The 18,273-nt window shown below is 47.0% G+C and overlaps 1 protein-coding gene across 1 annotated transcript in view; it reads right to left on the bottom strand.

Annotated features, from left to right (window-relative positions):
- LOC135217398 (CDGSH iron-sulfur domain-containing protein 3, mitochondrial-like) overlaps positions 1-14,709 on the bottom strand; it is a 111,879-nt gene extending 97,170 nt beyond the window's left edge. The window contains exon 1 of the mRNA XM_064253241.1: positions 14,552-14,709. Coding sequence (XP_064109311.1) covers positions 14,552-14,617 — 66 coding nt within the window. The 5' untranslated portion in view covers positions 14,618-14,709. The remainder of the gene's footprint in view (positions 1-14,551) is intronic.
- Between the last annotated feature and the right edge of the window lie 3,564 nt (positions 14,710-18,273).

The following is an 18,273-nucleotide window of genomic DNA, read 5'->3' as shown; positions in this document are numbered from 1 at the left end:
AAGAAATCCCCTCAATCTTAGGCTAAAGTCCGTGATTGTAGGACAGAGATACAGTTAGTCAGTCAATCCCGCAGGAGAGACGTAACCGTCAGCACAGAGATACGGTTAGTCAGTCAATCCCGCAGGAGAGAGAGACGTAACCTACCGCGCATGACAGCGCACGATCTGTCACTGAATACTGGCTCGGTTGGACTGGAGGACAGACAGCGTGACAGCAGCAGCAAGCAGCTTACGAACGTCGTCTCTAACTTTATGTCTGGGTTGCCAGCTACCCTATTCTACGAAGAAATAGGTCCGTTATTTTTTGAGCAGAAAGACTCTCAAGCTGGTATATTTAAGCGAAACAGAAAACGCTAAATATATAGATGCGTTTGTGTCGTCAGAACACTACCATACAACGGTAAAAGATAAATCGGAAACTCCTGTTAGGCTGCAGGGAGTAACGATTAAATGTCTTAAAATAGACAACAGACCTCTCGGTTGCCATCCGAAGAGGTAACTACAGCAAGCGTATAGACTTGAACCAACCAGAAGTAAAATAACGCAAGGCAAAAAATGAAAATTATATCACAATAAAAGTTTGTTCCTACTTACCTGGCAGACATATATATAGCTGAATTCGGAATACAGCTACATACATATCTGACAGGCAAGTTTCATGAACAAAACTTAAGAGAATCGAAGCAGTCGAAGCAGTCAGCTCAAGCTTCTTATGTTATTGGACATAAGCGTTCATTGACGTAGTCTACAAGTCTATTTCTTGTACGAGTCTGCGAATGACGAATGAGAGCTCTTCCGAATCTTGTCGATAAGAGCTTATTCGCTTACGCAATATCAAGTTAATGAGATGTTGTCATGAGAACTAACCCATTTACGGACAAAGAGATTATTTTGTCAAAGAGGGGATACCCACTTACTTGACAAAACGAAAGTATATTGTCAATGGGGGAAAGTCACTGAATTGACAAAACGTAATCCAGGGAGTCGAGCATTTAATTTTTCCGATTCCCGTCTCAAACGAGGAAGGGGCAAGAATCCTGTTAAGAGACTGGGCTTTTACGGCAAGTAGGACGACGATGTTCAATCGGCAGCGTAGTCCCGACTAGAAACTAACAAAATCTATCATCTGAAAAACCCTTTCAGATGGGCTAAAAAGCTTGGAAAATTATCCTAGGGAAGAGGAAGAAACTCTCCAACCAGCTCCTCTCCCGTATCACAACTAATGCCTGCTAAAGCTTAAAATTATTGGCAGTATGGCAAAGGAAGTCCTGTCTTGCGCTTTCCTGAAGAGCGTCCTTTTGATGAGTGCCTTTGCAAGAATCCTACTGAACGTTGCCGAGAGTCCTGACGTGCAGGACATCGAGCCTTACATAACCCGTAACTGCCTTAGCGCAAAGTCTTGACTGCGGTAGTGGCAACTTAAATTTATTTGCAGAATGGCAAAGGTGCGGTAGAGCAAACGAGATCTTCCTTAACTCCATCCACCTATGCGAAAAGCAATATTAATTGACAGAGACCTCTTGAATTCACGAAACCCGATGTCTTGCTGGGTTTCGAAGAAGAAGTTGTCTGTTCACTTTAAGCTTCATCCGAAGCACTGCCTACTTCACATTCTTTGCAGGTGAGGTAGAAGGTATCACCGAAGGTAGAGGTAAAAATTCTTTAGGCCCAAATCTGAAACAAGAGCTTGAAGAGTTCAACAGAAACGTTCAGCCAGGCGCACACTGGAGTGCGCTGGTGCACGCTCGGTGCACGCTCGGCGTCCATGGAGCTGGAGCGCTCGGCGTCCACTGGAGCGCGCTCGTCGGTCCTGGAGCACGCTCGGCGTCCACTGGCGCGCACGGAGCGCTTGGCGTGCACTCGCGCGCGCCTGGAGTCCACTCCGAGCGTCCCAGGCGTCCGCTCTCAAAACCCCCCCCAAGCTTCCTGCTACTATGACTTCTTTTACGTATTTCTCGGTGGAAAGCGGACACGAGTTCAGGCGACGTTCGCCTTCTTACTTCTCACTGAAACGCATAAACGAGAGAGAGAGAGCGTGAAGCGTCCTCTTCTATAAAGCTTCTATTTAGAGGGCGCGAGTCCTTCCGAAAGCTCCAACCCCTGCACGGAGAGGACGCTTCGGAGGACGAGAAGCAAACTTTCAGGATTCGTGCACGCGCACGCACTTTGGCAGTCTGGGGATTTCATCAGTAACTGCGAAGGCACGCCAGATCGGTGGGGGTTCCTTGTAACCCTCCTTCGGCTCTTTCGACATGCTCCTCCGGGTCCCCAGGTCCTGGGAGTCAAGCAGAGGTCCAGGCCTAGAGGCGAAACGAGGCCGATCTGACGCACCCTCCACTACAACAAGGGGTATCACTGCACTTCTGCACTTCACTTTTACTCTCTAAAGCAAGCACTTTCGATTCTAAGTTACGAATCGAAAGAGATAAGAGAAAGGGCAATTCCTCTACAGACACTGCTTAGGGCCCGAAGGCAATACTGCAGGGTTAGGAGTAACAATTACAGAAGTAGCACTTCACGCAATGAAGAAGAGCGAGCACCTCTCGTAGGACATATTCATAGCCCGTAGGCCATACTACGGGTTAGGAAAAAATAAAAGTTACAGGAAGGTTAGCAGGTTCCACTCACCCTGACTTTTGTTACATGATTAAGTGCGTCACTACGAAATCTACGTCTTCCTTACGGACGGAATTAGACATGTTTACTGATTAATTGCGTACATACGAATCATACGTCTTCCTTACGGAATAGACAAAGTCTCACACTCCTTACATGACAAATCTCAACAAAGAAGGAAGACCATACCCCGGGTCGTACTACCAAGTGCGGATCTACCGAAGCTTTCGGCGGTAGCCACCACCCTATCTTTGCAGACAACCCCGTCTGAAACTAGCCTAACTAGATTCAGATATTTTAAGCAAAAATGAATCAAATTCAAATCAATTTAAGATAACGTATGCCTAGCCACAAATCCAAGTAAATAAATCAAAAGACAATTAGGATACTTAGGGCAATGAAGTTTCCAAAATCCTAAGACGGAGGTACTGAAAACAGGTGTTTTCAGCACCGGCGACAGAAAAATTATGAATAGAAAATGGGAATGGTTCCTGATACCCGCCTCCCAGCGGCGGGAATGGGTACTAACCACCTGGCCGACCACTGCGTGTGTCGGAAGTTTTTAAAATTCTGTCGGACTTCAGAAAATACAGCTATATATATATCTGACAGGTAAGTTTCATGAACAAACTATCATTTATAGTTCTCCAATTAAAGTCAATAATACAGTCATCACTACATATAGATAAATCAATTGCTGATAATGTGCCTGTTTGAACATGAAAATGCGTAGACTCCCCAGAGTTGAGGATCCCAACATTTTCATCTTCTATGATGGAACCTAAACACCTTCCTCTTTGATTGGTGATGATGTCACCCCAAAGAGGATTTCTGCTATTCATATCTCCCAAAATAACAAAAGGGCGTGGTAACTGTTGAATGAGAGATTTAAATTCATTGATGGGGAAGGCTTCATTAGGTGGTAGATAAAGAGAGCATATTGTATATTTTCTTTGCAAATGGATCTGCACACCTATCACTTGCAATGCTGATTGGATACTAATAGGATTTTGTGGGGTGTCATTTCGAACATACAAAGCGACACCACCATGGCTTCCAATATTCAAATTATAGGTGGAGTGATAGGATGTATACTCTCGTGGGCTGGGGACATATTATACAAATCATTGTCTCCTGCAGAGCTATACAAACAGGAGACACTTCTGATATGAGCAGCCTTAATTCTTCATTTAGCTCTTAATCCTGACAGTTCCACTGTAGAAAATGAATGAATTTACTCCCTTTAGAGGCTGTTAATTAGAGCCTCTTTTAAGAGCTTTCAGCTTACTGACTTGCTCCTTATTTCTGGAAGGAGACCGATTATTTATGGCTGCCTTCCTTTTCAGAGGGTTATCGGTCTCAGGAACACCAGACAAAGCTGATGCGGCCTGAGGAGGGGTGTGAAGGTTGGACATTGGTGCATTCTCCAAAGGATCAGAAGCACCATTTGCAGCTGGTACAGCTCCAGTGAGGTGGAAGTGCCAGGTACACCTGGCACAGCCTCCAGAGAGGCAGGAGTCCCAGAAATCATTGGTTTCTGCTTCCATAGAAGCAGAGTGCCAGAAACCACTAGGCCCATACCATCCAAAGAGGCGGAGTGCCAGAATCAACTGGCACTGCCTCCGAAGAGGCAGGGGTGCCAGGAATTACTGGCACTGCCTGAGAAGAGGCAGGGGCGCCAGGAATTACTGGCACGGCCTCCAAAGAGGCAGGTGCGCCAGGAGTCACTGGCGTAGCCTCCGAAGAGGTATGAGCGCCAGCAATCACTGGCGCTGCCTCCAAAGAGGCACGAGTACAGGTCGTAACTGGTGTTTTATTAACATTAGTTTTGGTGACATTGATATTTCTTCTTCGGTTGGCAGCAACACTGGAAAAAGATATTCCTGGTCTAATGTACTGACTCAACACTCTCTCTTTTGCCTCTCCAAATGTGATACGTTCGGTCACCCTTAATGTCGAATTTCTTTTCCATGATGTACACATCGCAATAAGTGAAGATGATGGATGATTTTCTCCACAATGCACATATCTGGCCTCCTTATTACATATGCCATGCTCTGGCTCACTGCATTTAAACACAAGTAGCAGGCTTGCCTTGTAATTTCAGTCTGCATGACCCTAACATGTGTCCAAATTCTTGACAATAAAAACATCTCCTCTGTCTTGGGATATACTGTTTAACCTTAAAACGTAACCAGGCTGCTTTCACTATACTAGGCAATCGGGTGGAATTGAAAGTAACAATTAAATTGGGAAGTGGGACTAGGACTCCATTTATCATCTTCTTCATTCTTTCAATTCTTATTACCCCTTGATCCCTTAATTCCTCTAAGAGCCATTCCTCAGAGTAAGTCACAAGCTGGGGTGCATATATTATGCCCTTGGAGTAATTCCAAAAAGCATGTACTGCACACTCTACTTTAACTCCTCCAAGGTGAGATAATGTTTTTAACTGTTCACTTTCCTTTGCTGAGGCAGATTCCACTGTCAGCTTTCCTCGCCCCTCAGAAGAAATCTTAGGCTCTCGGCCACAGCACCTGACAATATCTTTATATACATTAAAAATGTCACAATCAGAGTCTTCCAAATTAAAAGTCAAATATTATCATAAGAGTTTTCAAACATTCCGGGTCCTATTTTCTGTAACTATATTTTACTAAATTTCCCCTTACTCCGTACTGGAGCATAGGGTTTCAGTGTGATTACACTGGAAGGTTTTTTTGAGTTTTCCAGAGGAAGGTTGCCAGTGGAGGTTCCTGCAGTCATCAACTGTGCCAATTCATTACCATCAAAGGGTCCAGGGGTACTTGATTCTTTATTTGTATTATTCATAAAGATCAAAGTATTGGTAAAAAAAGAAGAAAAAAAAAACGATAAATAAACCTGAAAACCTTAAAAGGACATCATCAGCCTTTCATGAAGTTTATTCTTCCACTAACGGCACAAGTGAGAACCGACTCCCAAATGTCCGCGTCCCTACCCTACCCCACAGGGGATGGCACAACATGATTAGAGTGGCCCAAGTGTAAGCCAAACCCGCTTGAAAGGACAGAGTATTACCAGAATACAATCATCCCCACCCTAATCACATTATGGGCAAACCGGACAGAATGCCGAGAGTCCTATCCGCAGAACTAGACCCCCCTGGAATCCGTGGTCCAGCCCTGCAAAATAGTTCCGCCTGATATCACTCAGGTCCGAACATTATCGGACAGTTGATGGTCCTGCCACAGTTCCCACTATTTAGCTTCAGATATAAAACCCAGTCCCAGCTATGATATCTTTTCTCTTTACCAGGTCCAGTAAATTTTATCAAAGGTGGAAATTTCCACAATTAATCCAAAGGCGAAAAAAAAAAAAAAAAAAAAAAAATTACATGAAGGAAAAGGATGTAGTAAGAATGAAAATATTGCAGAAAGAAGGAAAAGTTCTAATTTAGTTGGATCAGCAGCTGAGCCCCAAGGACCAGTGAAAAAGGAACCCACCAGGCATCACGGCACAGCTGCTGGTCCCTAAGCCCCCTACCCACGCCAAGGGGTCAGCATCTAGGGGGGCCCACTCGTGCACCTGCCGAGTCAACTGGTACAACGGGAGACACACTAGGCCCCCCTGTTTGTTGACGTAAGCCACCACCGTGGTGTAGTCGCACATCAACACCACTGAGTGTCCCATCAAGCAGACCTGAAACTCTTGGAGCGCGAGAAACGCTGCCTTGAGTTCCAGTACATTGATGTGAAGGTGCTTGTCGTGCTCGTCCCACACTCCTGAAGTCAGCAACTCCTCCAGGTGTGCGCCCCACCCCTCGGTCGATGCGTCTGAGAACAGCTGCATCTCTGGGGGGGGAGTGCGTAGAAGCACTCCCTTTAAGAGGTTCCTGTCGTCCAGCCACCAGGCTAGGTCCTGCCTCACCTCCGGTGTCAGCGACACTGGAAAGCTCGGGGGATCCGTTGTCTGTGACCAACTCTCCTTTAGTCTCCACTGAAGAGACCGCAGGTGAAGACGCCCATGAGGGACTAACTTCTCAAGTGACGACAGGTGTCCGATCACGACTTGCCATCGCTGAGCTGCCTGTTCCTGCCGAGACAGGAACTGGTTGGCTGCCTCCCTGAATCTGCTGATCCGCGAGTCTGCGGGGAAGACTCGCCCTGCTACCGTGTCGATCAGCATACCCAGGTACTTCATCCTCTACTTGGGTTCGAGATCGGACTTCTCGAAGTTCACCACGATCCCCAGATCGCAACAGAACTCGAGTAGCCGATCCCTGTCCTGCAGCAACTGCGAGCGGCAGCTCGCCAGGACTAGCCAATCGTCGAGATACCTCATCAGACGTATCCCGTGCGAATGGGCCCAAGCAGACACCAGAGTGAACACTCGTGTGAACACCTGTGGGGCGGTTGAGAGACCGAAGCAAAGTGCCCTGAATTGGTACACCGTCCCGTCGAGGATGAAGCGGAGGTACTTTCTGGAGGACTGATGGATGGGTATTTGGAAATACGCATCCTTCAGGTCCACTGAATGCATGAAATCGTTCTCCCTGATGGAGTCGAGCACGGAACGTGCCGTCTCCATCGTGAACCGGATCTGGCAAACGAACCGGTTCAGGTGAGAGAGATCTATCACCGGGCGCCAGCCCCCCGTAGACTTTTCCACCAGGAAAAGACGACTAGAAGCCCGGTGACAGATCCGTGACGATCTCTACAGCTCGTTTGCTCAGCATGATCTGGATCTCCTGTCTTAATGCTACGTCCTTCGAAGAGCCTGGAACGTATGATTGCTGTTGGACCGGGTTGGAGGTGAGGGGTGGCCGAGATTCGAAGGGTAATAGATATCCCTCCAGAAGGACATCTACTATCCAGGTCTCGGCGCCGTAGCGCTGCCAAGTTGCCCAATGGCTGGCCAGGCACCCCCCCACTTCCGGCAGCAGGTGAGGGGGAACGCCGTCCCTAGCGTTTCCCCCCTTTCTTCGACTTCTTCCCAGACCCTTCCTCGCCGAGGAAGGAAGGCTGGGAGGAGGCTGGTTACGGCCCCCATTGGCAGAAGACGAAGAAGACAGTCTTTCCACGGGGCTTCGACGAGGCTACCGTCTTAGCTACCGAGGAAGCGCTAGCCGAGCTCTTTGGCTTGGCCGCAGTTCGAGGCTGCCCAGAAGCCTTCAAAACTGCCTGGTGTACCAGACGGTCACTGTCATCAGTGCACCGTCTGTCCACAGCAGCGTCCACCATCTCTCCTGGGAAGAGAGATGAGGAACTCCGTAAAGGTCCATTACAAAGCCCTAATGCCGCCTCACGCCCAGCCGCCCTGGATACTCGTGTAAGGACAGCGTCCCTACGTTGGAGTACCAGGTTGGCCCACAGGTTTACCGTCTGGTGGGCTAGGAAGGAGATGGCTCTTCCCCCAGACTGGCAAAGCCTCCTGAAGGCCGAGTCTTCTTCGGGAGAGATTCCTCCGGAGTTGGCTGCGACCTTAGACACTGTGAGGGACCACAGGTCTATCCAGGAGACGGCCTGGAAAGCCGCCATGGCAGTGGATTCCAGGCCAAGTGCCTCTTTCTGCGAGAACCATAAGTTCTCTGACAGGAGCTGCTGCAGACACCCCCGGTGTTAGCCTGGCTAATTCCGGGTTTACCTGTTTGGGCGGCATCGGGTCTTCAGACGGCACGTGGAATCGCCGCTGTCGCAGTAGAGGAGGCGGAAGTAGCTTGCTTGACCTGCCTGACCTGAGAGAGCCGTCTTGCCCGGAGACAAGAGACTCAACCTGGTCCAGAACCGAGTCGGCGAGCTCCGATCGCGGCAATCCCACCGTCGGTCTGGGTTCCCTCTTCGGGCCCCAGAACAACTCGAGCCAGGACGTGGGCTCGGAAGGTGGGAGTGGCGACCCTTCCCCGAGGTCGTTGTGCTGACGAATCAGCGCAATAACCTCGGCAAAGTTCCTCTGGATCTCTGGAGTCACTGCCTCCTGAGGAGTAGGACCGTCCAGACCCTCGAACAGGAGCACCTCCCGAGACCCTCCCCCCTCGAGGGGGGAACAGCGACAGACCCCTTTCGGTCTCCTCCAGCCACTTGCGCATACGTCCTGGTCGGTCCTAGAACCGTGCCTGGCACGTAGGGCGTCGTGGTGGGATCATGAGGGGCGCACCCCTCACGATCACTCCTCAATACCTCGCTCCTCCCGGTGTAGCCCGAGGAGGTTGAAGGTATGGGAGAGGCAGACCTGACGCTCCCCCCTTGCTCGCTGGCAGAACCAGCAGGCTTGGAGGGCTGCAGGCGATCGTCAACCCGCGGTGGTGATCGAGCTGCAGGCCTGGTCGAACCGTCTCGCTGTGGAGAACGGCTGGACTGAGCACAGCGGCCCCGATCTCGAGTGTCAGAAGAGCTGGTGCTGGTTGCCGTACCCGATCGCTCTCTGTGAGAGCGACGGTCAGGCAACCTGCAGGCTCCACTGTCACGGTGAGACCGATGCTTGTCCTCACGGCACATCACGTCCGGCGAACGGGGGGACCTCTTCCCAGCCTCAGCCCGTGGCCGGTCGTGGACCGTCACGTCAGTGCTGGGAACCTGACGCTGAGCGGGCTCAGAGGTCTGGTTCCTGGCTGCACGATCGCTGGTAGGCGACTGTACACTCGGTACCTCTCGCGAACGAGAGGCCGAGACAGAACCTGATGCAGTGGCAGAGCCTCTGACACCAGGCGAGGAAGTGCCGGTGTTAGCCGACACCCCTCTGGTCCCCGTAGTCTTCTTCCTTACGGAAGAAGAGACTGAGGACCAGCGGAAGAAACCCCCGTCTCACCGGAGCGAGACGGGCCCTTAGAAGCTCCCGAAGGAGACTTCTTAGGGGGGGAGGAGGCAACCTTCTTCTTCTTAGGCTGTGAAGCCTTAGAAGATTAAGGGGGAGAGGCGGCAGACGACGACAACGACGAAGAAGACGACGAAGACGACGACGACACCTTCCTCCTCTCCTCTTCTTCTTCGTCAGCTTCCTCAGGACCGATGTCAAGTCAGCCATCCAGGGCGGAGCCGGGGCTGCTGTTGCCGAAGCAACAGGGCCCAGACGCACCTGTCCAGACAGACCGACATCGGGAGCAGCGGCGCCACGAACAGGAACGACATCAGCAGGTGCAGGCATCTCAGGTACAGCAGGAACAGAGACGGCAGGAACGGCAGCAGTGGTCGGCAACATCTCATCACTCGTCAGCGGCTGGGCAGGTACGGCAGGAGGTACAGACAAGCCAGGATGACGGACCAGCGTCACCGACATCCTTGGCATCGGCGGGAGGTCCAGGGGCGAGCTCTTCGGACACACGAAGTCTGGTCGAGGCAGCACGGCAAACCCGGGTGGCAGTGGCATCACACTCCCCCGTGGCGCGGCAATCGGCCCCTGCACCGATGAAGTTGGTGTTACAGACACCGCATGCGGGGAATACACCAGATGAGGAGGAGAAGCATAGCCAGGGGTTGACAAGGTCGTGGTAGTGGTGGTCACCGTGGCATGCGTGACCGCAACAGAGCCAGCTAGATGGTAGAGCAGCCCCTGGACACTTGGCACACCCTGCAAGCCCAACGATGCCCACACCTGTCCAAGGTCGTCCCTCGCAGCAGCAGCACCTGAGGAAGCAAAGGTCGGGTGGTTAGCAGGAGCCTCTACCCGTCCGCGCGGAGTAGACGAACGGATAGAGGACCCAGAATACAGCTCTACGTCAGGGTACCTAGCGCCCTCCTCCACACTCGAAAGATCGGGTGAGGAGAAGGACCTGGAAACCCCCCCCCGCAGGGGAAGACGCCAACCGTGGGAGCTGAGCCGGGGGCAGGAAAGAAGATGAAGTGTCCATAACCAAAGGAGTCGCGGGAGAGCTCTCCGACGACTCCTTTGCCAGCCTTCGCTTCTTCCTACCCTCGTACAAGCCCCACTGCGCCTCCGACCAAGATACACATACATCACAAGGCTCGGCGCGGGTACACTCACGCCCCCGACACCGAGCACATAACACATGAGGATCGATTTCAGGGAAGGAGCGGAACTTACCGCATTTACGCCCCTCAGTTCCCGGGCACAATCGCCGGATGGTAGCAGGGCGCGGAGAATCCATTATCGATCACAGTTGAATTATTCACTTGAATAAATGAAAAAACAAGGGAAATGATTGTATACTTACAATAAATCTTTCACAGATAAAGAGAAACACAACCATACAAGCAAGGAAAGCAAACGACGAAGAAGCGGGCAGAGAGCGCAGAACACACGTCCACTCGCTGTGAGGCCGAAAGCAAAAGTGATTGTTTACCTCCCAGTCGCGCGCCGCCTGTCGGACAAGCAGTTAACTACCGAACCCCTTGTTCGAAAGCTTACGACCTATCCAGCTGCCGCTAGTAACCTTCCTATTGTAAAAGGACCGAAGGTTTGTATGCCGTGTCGGAACAATTCTAACTTTGGAGAAAATACTTACTTCGAAAGGAGAGTAAAGGTCTTTAGCTCCATCTCTCACCAACAAGTTGCGACTGATGCCCATCTCCGGTGTCAGGAAGCGTTATAAATAAGTAATTGGTAAATTTTTACTTATGGACATTAGCCTAATTGCTTTCAACATAAAATATAGGTTTTTCTGTTGTATTATGATGTGATTAGAATGATTTTGAGGTTTATTTCCATCACAAATGAATACTTATCCTTCCACCACCCCTCCCCCAATAGATAACAGGGGGAACCTCCTTGGGAAGCAGGGTTTTGGGTGGGGGAGACAAAGTAGGTAAAAACAGGGCAAAATGGAGGAAAAAAACCTAAATATAACACTCAAACATAAAAATGGACCTATCCCTGGAGCACTTACAGATTCGCGGGCCCACTCTACCGCCGCAACGCCAAAACCAATATGGCGGCGATACCAAAACAACAACAAACAAAGTAGGGAGCGACTACATATCCGTGACGATCGATTTGTGTGTGCTGTCAGTAAGGCTGTGGCGGAACGGCGCTTCGCGCTTTATCCGCATATTTAAAGATTCTTGGCAAGCCCGACGTGTGCTGGCAAGAGGTAATGTTGCGCTGCGCGCGCTAGCCACAGGGGTTACAGTAAGGCTACTTACCGTGGCGGATGGATTTGGGTGTCGCATCGCTTACGCTAACATAGTTTCGTTCCTACAGAGTGATCACATCTAAAGGTGTTCCTGTTGGAGTCGATCTGACAAATAGCTCCACAACACTCGCAGTTTTTGGCTTTAGAATTAAATTATGTCTTTGAGCATATTCAATCACAACTTCTTTACCACCACTAGACAAATAATGATACAATTCACTGTAACCCACATTGCACTGCAAACAATCGAAGGTCTGTCAAAATAAATGCCAGAAGGGCTAGCCACTACCTCTGCCAAACCTACAGGAAGACAAAATGCCGGTTTTTGCTTCATTATTTGAGTATTCAGTCAAACAAGGATACCACTGGACACTGGACAGGTAACTTTATTACTCCGCTGAAATGCTAGTGAAACTTAGTTTTCGACTAAAGTCGTTCGTAATTGGCTATGAAACCCATGACGTCATAACGATGTCACACCTCTCAGCCGATACTAATGAGTAACTGGAACTGTTTTTGTTTGCGTAAGAAAGTAAGTTTGAGGGCTCATTAAAAGTAAACATTACCTAAGAGGAAACACCTCTCCCGACTTAGGAAAAATTCGAGGTAAAAACAATTTTTTTTTTCTCTGTAAGTATGCATTAGCGACAATGATATATTGAGAAGAAGTGTTTTGTTATCACTTCCTTAACATAGTGAACTAAGTTAAAATACGCTACATTATTAATGTCCATAAATAAAATAATACCAAGTACTTTTTCGGAGGGTGGCCTGCCGTGACTGTCGGTGTGTTGGGCCAGTCCATGCGGTTGTTTACCCTACTTACTTCAAAAGGAGAGTAGAGGTCATGAGCTCCTCTCACAACCAACTACTCACGACTGATGACCATCTCCGATGTCAGTACGTGTTAAAAGTACTTTTTCGGAGGGTGGCCTAGCCTCGGTAGTCAGTGAGTTGGTCAGTCCACACAGTTGTTTACCCTACTTTTTTTTGGGAAGTGGCATAGCCTACTAGCTACTAGGGTAAAATATCACAGCAGGCCAAGCAGGCCACCTACAATCAACGCTAGCCACCCTCCGAAAAAGTACATTATAACGCGTCCTGACACCGGAGATGGGCATCAGTCGCGACTTCTTGTTGGTGAAAAACGGAGCTAAAGACCTCTACTCTCCTTTCGAAGTAAGTATTTTCTCCAAAGTTAGAAATTAAGGCCAAATTTTAAGATTAAACAGAGGGTAGTGAAGGGTGGCTACGGCAGTGGAAATCTCACCAAAAACGCTTTTAGAAATTTTTACTTACAACTAAAAAATGTTTCGAAGATTGACGCTATCTTGATGTTTACGGAGTCGCTTGTGTCAACAAACTTCCCATTTCATGTGCTAAAAGCTTGCACACCACTTCTGATACCCATAGACGCTGGGGCACTTTCATCACAACAATCGTAAACCCACCTCTTACCCAGCACTTATTCGTACTTATTCAAGGGGACTAACGGCAATTCTTTGCGGCGTTTTGCGCTCTTCAATTGTTTATCAGTGTTGTCAATTGGGTATGTGTTTACCCTCCAAACTAGGTATAAGACTTACACAAAAACCGGGGGGGAAATAAGTGAAATTAGCGTATCTATTTGTAGTATATATACATATTAGAGCAATTTTATCATTACTGCATTACTATGACAACTAGAATTCATCGAAACAGTTTGTAAATGCATCGGCGTATGTGTGACGCTCCACTAGATGGCAACGATGAGCCATTTTTCTCACGTCGTCTGCTCGTAAGTATACATCCGAAACATTTGTAATTTTTGGGGGTTAATTTGGTTGCAAAAAAGGGATAATGGACATGAATTAAATAAACATTTTGAAGTAGAGTTAAACTAAATATTGAGAAAAGTAAACAATTAAGGGAATAAAACTTTGCATCTCATAATCAGTTGTCGTCTGCTGCTCGTAACTTTGTTTACGGAAGTGAGTGCTTAGGAAACACGAACAGCAATGTGGTTCGAGTGCACTGTGGAGTGATTAAGACCAAATGTATAATTACAATCAAATAAGCACTGTGGAGTTTCAGTTGTGATGGCAGTAAGGATAAAACCACTGATTACAAGGTAAGAATGAATTCAGTTCCAACCATAACCCCGGGAATAACAAGTTTCATACTTTCACTAATATAGGCAACAAAATGTTGTTTTATTGTGCTGATTACAACTGCAATCTTGAGTAAGATCAATAAACGTTACATACATACGCTAACATTGTTCAAATGAGTGCTGGGAAGGCTGGGGAAAGATGGTGGCCGTCACTGATGAGAACCATCCATGCAAAACGTAGCCGCCATATTGGATTTCAAAACTGCCTTGAAAACATATTTTACGAAGAGCTCACATGCTTATTTTAGTTCGTATGGGGCTTTCATATATCACAATATGTTGACGAAACTTCAGTCTTTTAAATGGTATGCTTAGAGTTGCAATTGCATTCATGTTTCACCAATTAAATATAGAGTGAATAAGACCCGTCCACCGTGATGAGGGTTGGCCTGTCGTGATATTCTACCCTACCTAGGTACTTCTGAGGTTAGCTAATAATTACTGGTTAATTACTGTCGACCGACATAAAATAACTGTAAATTCTTAATAGGAGAAACCAAAATACCTCTAGAGTAAGTAGGAAAAATCAATTTCCTATGTAGCTAGGTACCTAGCTCGGCAGATAGCCTACCTATACTTACTAGGCTAGGTACCTAGCTAGTAGGCTAGTAGTAGTAGTAGGTAGTACCCGATGAGCCGCCCTTGCTTACTTAGTAGTAGCTCTACCCAAATTCTTAACGTTACTTCTCTTAGGTCAAGTTTTCCTTATTACTTACCGTAGAAAATTGTCTACATTTTCCAACGTTAGATAATATATTTAAAAGCTGCCGGTTCCTCATCATTTTATCCTCAACGTAGTGCCTCAGAAAAACACAAACATGAAATGAATGTGTAGTAGTAGCAAGATTTAGGAGCCTTTCAAGTGGCTCCCAAGTCCCCTGCCATTCTTTGAGTGAACTTGGTCAAGAATATTTTTTTTTACGGTAAAAATGTTTGTTTATAAATCTCTCCAATTTTAATTTTTCTCTCTAGACAGATCTATTAAAAGTAAAGGCCACCAATAACGTTCAGGTATACCTGATCAGGTTTGCTTGCAAACGACCTGTGTAAGCACACAGTAGCGTAGACCGGCGGAGGGGGCGGGTGGTCGTTAGCTCGGGGGAGTTACTTAATGACAGATCTAAGAAGAAAATCTTTAAAAAAATAGGGACAGAGGGAGCAAGATCATAGGAAAAAGGGCAAAGATTAACCATCCAAGTCGATTAATCTTATTGAAACCATTAAGAGAGAGAGAGAGAGAGAGAATGGCAAACCCACTGAGGGGAAAAGATACTTAATGCAGGCTTAATAATTAAAAATTGGAGAGTCGCATAATCGAGAAACCGCACGATCATCTCATTATGTGCTTATAGACTGTGTGTGTGTGTGTGTGTGTGTGTGTGTGTGTGTGTGTGTGTGTGTGTGTTATGGTAAATAAATGCTTTTTGGAAGTTTTGAATTACCGAACGATCGTGGCAATCAATATGGGCTACTGATTTTCTTTCCCCTCATCTATATATTTACAGAGTGTTTGCTATTTCTCTGTTGTTGTATTCAGATTATAAAAGACAAAAGCGTCTTCATTTGGTAAACATTAAAGAAGCAACGAAACAATGAAGAGGACTGCAAAGCAACAGAAAACTATGATTTTTTTCTTCCAGCAGCCAAAAGGTAAGTCAAATTCTAATTTTCTGTAGTATGTTAGTTGTATGGACATTTTTCACAGTCTGTTCTCCCGCCCTTGAGTGGTGGTTATATTGAAAGCCTACGGTCTCGTCCCAGAAGCATATCGGCAAAAATTCTATGATTTAAGGAAAGATTTGGACATTATCCTTCTTGAGATAGCCAGGAAGAAAGGGCAATTTTTTTTAGGATTGGGTAAGGAGTAAGGAGGTGGATGACTTTGATAAACTGAAGGTACTCATCCTGATTGAGGAATTTAAAAGAATGGTGTCTAAAGACCTTAAAATACACCATGAAGAGCCCAAAATAGATTCTCTTCAAGAAATCGCCATTGCGGCTGACGAATATTCACTAGCTCATTGTCAGGAATCCGTGAAGAGGGCGATCAATTTTGGCAAGGATTTAAGGCTTCCACCACGACAATTTTAGAAAAGTTAACAAGCCAAAAGAAACAAGTTTTGTGGCCAAAGATGAAAATAACTACACTGGCGTAGAGAGTAAGGTCAGCAGTGTAATATCGCGTAGTTTTTCCAATAGATAGATTTGGTAATAGAAGTACTAGCAGCAGTAGTGACACCCCGGAGCGTAGGTCAAATATTACATGTATTTGGTGTAGCCGAAAGGGGCATACCAAAGATTCCTTGCAAGCCATAACAGGGAATCAATCAATCTGTTGTTGTTTTTTATTAAGCTGACCTTGTGTCAGCAAAGGCTCTTGCTCACCGAGCAGCCCGTAATCAATCAATCAATCTGTTAATGGCTGAACAGTCTTCAGAAAAAGAAAGGAAGTGACTAGAATTTCGTAAGTATATCTCGAATGGGTCTATTTTCATTAACAGTGACAAAATTTTGCGTGACACGGGAGCCGCATAATCATCAATTTCAAGAAAATCTGTGCCTCAGGGTTTTGAGTTGTGGCGGGATCACAAGCTTGAAAAAACAAGCGGATAAAACCCTCCCCACATTAACCTAATCACTCCAGCTACCCAACCCACCCCAGTCACACTTTCTTCCTTACACAACAAAATACAGCAGGACACACACACACACACACAAAAACACATGTACTTACCAATCAATCCAGTCACTCCCGGCTATCCTGTGCTGTCCGCTGGTTGAGGTCACAGAATTACCAACAACACAAAAAACCAACACACAAAAAACCAACACCACAAAAAGGCAACACAATCACCCACTAACAACTTCAAGAAATCACAACAGCCCCCAGCAACAACAACAACCCTCAACAACTCACAACCACACCAAGAAACCACAACAGCTCCTAACAACAACCCTCAACCATAACAACTCACAATAACCCAACAAAAAAAACTCACTAGCACAACAAATCCAACAACACAGCTCTATATCACTTAACATCAAACTTAAGAATAACCAACAACAAATCAACAACACACAACTAAAACGAATTTCACCGCCTTCACTAGATCGTTGCCGATACCACCGACTATCACCAGTTCTGACTAAAGACTAAAGACTGACTCAAAAACACTCAAAACACAGAACTCTAACAATCAACAGGACCAGCAGACAGCCCAGAACCTACCAACGACCAATTCAGTCATTAACTATCCATACAGCAATTACACCCTCTAATCTAGCCTCCTGTGGGGGCAAGCCAGCCTCAATGGGTGCCGGTCCCAAGCCCGGATAAATAGGGAGGGTTGGTGTCAGGAAGGGCATCCGACTGTAAAAACCCACGCCAACCAATGAATGAGTCGTGATATTGATGAGAATAGGGCTAGGGCGTACTCCGTAAACGACGCACAGACACATTCGGCCCTAACTCTGGTGACCAAGGCGAGGGCTACTGCATCATGAGCGGGTGCAGCTAAAGAAGCGAGCTCTAAATGTATCAGAATAGGCCAGCTCAATATTGGGTGTCTGACAGGAAGAGGAAGAGAGTTGGCAGAGTTAATGAGGATAAAGAGAGTGGATATTTTGTGTGTGCAGGAAACTCGATGGAAGGGTAATAAAGCTAAAGAACTGGGGGATGGCTACAAGTTAATCTATAGTGGAGCAAATGAGCAGGGTAGGAATGGTCGTTGGAGTAGTTGTTGCGGGGGAAATGAAGAATGCAGTGACGGAAGTGAGTAGAAAGAATGACCGCATATGAGAGTGAAGATATGGTATGGAGGGGAAACAATGAACATCATTAGCGCTTATGCTCCACAAGTGGGCTGCACAGAGGAAGAAAAGAGCCGTTTTGGAACGAAATGAGTGAGGTAACGCAAGAACTGGAAGAGCAGGAGAGGACTGTAGTGGGGGCAGACTTTAATGGACATGTCGGAAATGAAAAGGATGTAATTGAACGTGTGCATGGAGGACATGGGATTGGGGAGAGAAACCCAGAAGGAGAGAGTATAGTAGACTTTGCCGTGTCCTTTGATTAGGCAATAGTTGAAAAACAGATTCTTCAAAAAGAAGAGGGAGCACTTGATAACATACAGGAGTGGCGGTAGATGCACACAAATAGATTACCTCCTTTACAATAGATCAAGGCTGTGGAAGTTAGGAATTGTAAAGTTTACCCAGGTGACCACGTGGCCCCCCAACATAGGCTCCTTTGTATGGATTTAAAGATGAAAAGAGAAAAGAAAACGAAAAAGAATGGGGTAAGAAAATCAAGTGGTATAAATTGTTAGGGAGGGATAATGATAAGAAGAGAGAGTTCAGGAGAAGAGTGCTGGGAGAGGTTGATCTGGGAATTGAAGATGTGGGAGGAATGGTGGAGGCATAATGCATCAGTGATTAG

Source organism: Macrobrachium nipponense, chromosome 7, assembly GCF_015104395.2.
Source record: "Macrobrachium nipponense isolate FS-2020 chromosome 7, ASM1510439v2, whole genome shotgun sequence".
Lineage (NCBI taxonomy): Eukaryota > Metazoa > Arthropoda > Malacostraca > Decapoda > Palaemonidae > Macrobrachium > Macrobrachium nipponense.
Note: the sequence above shows the minus strand (reverse complement) of the source record. Positions and strands in the feature narration are given on the sequence as shown.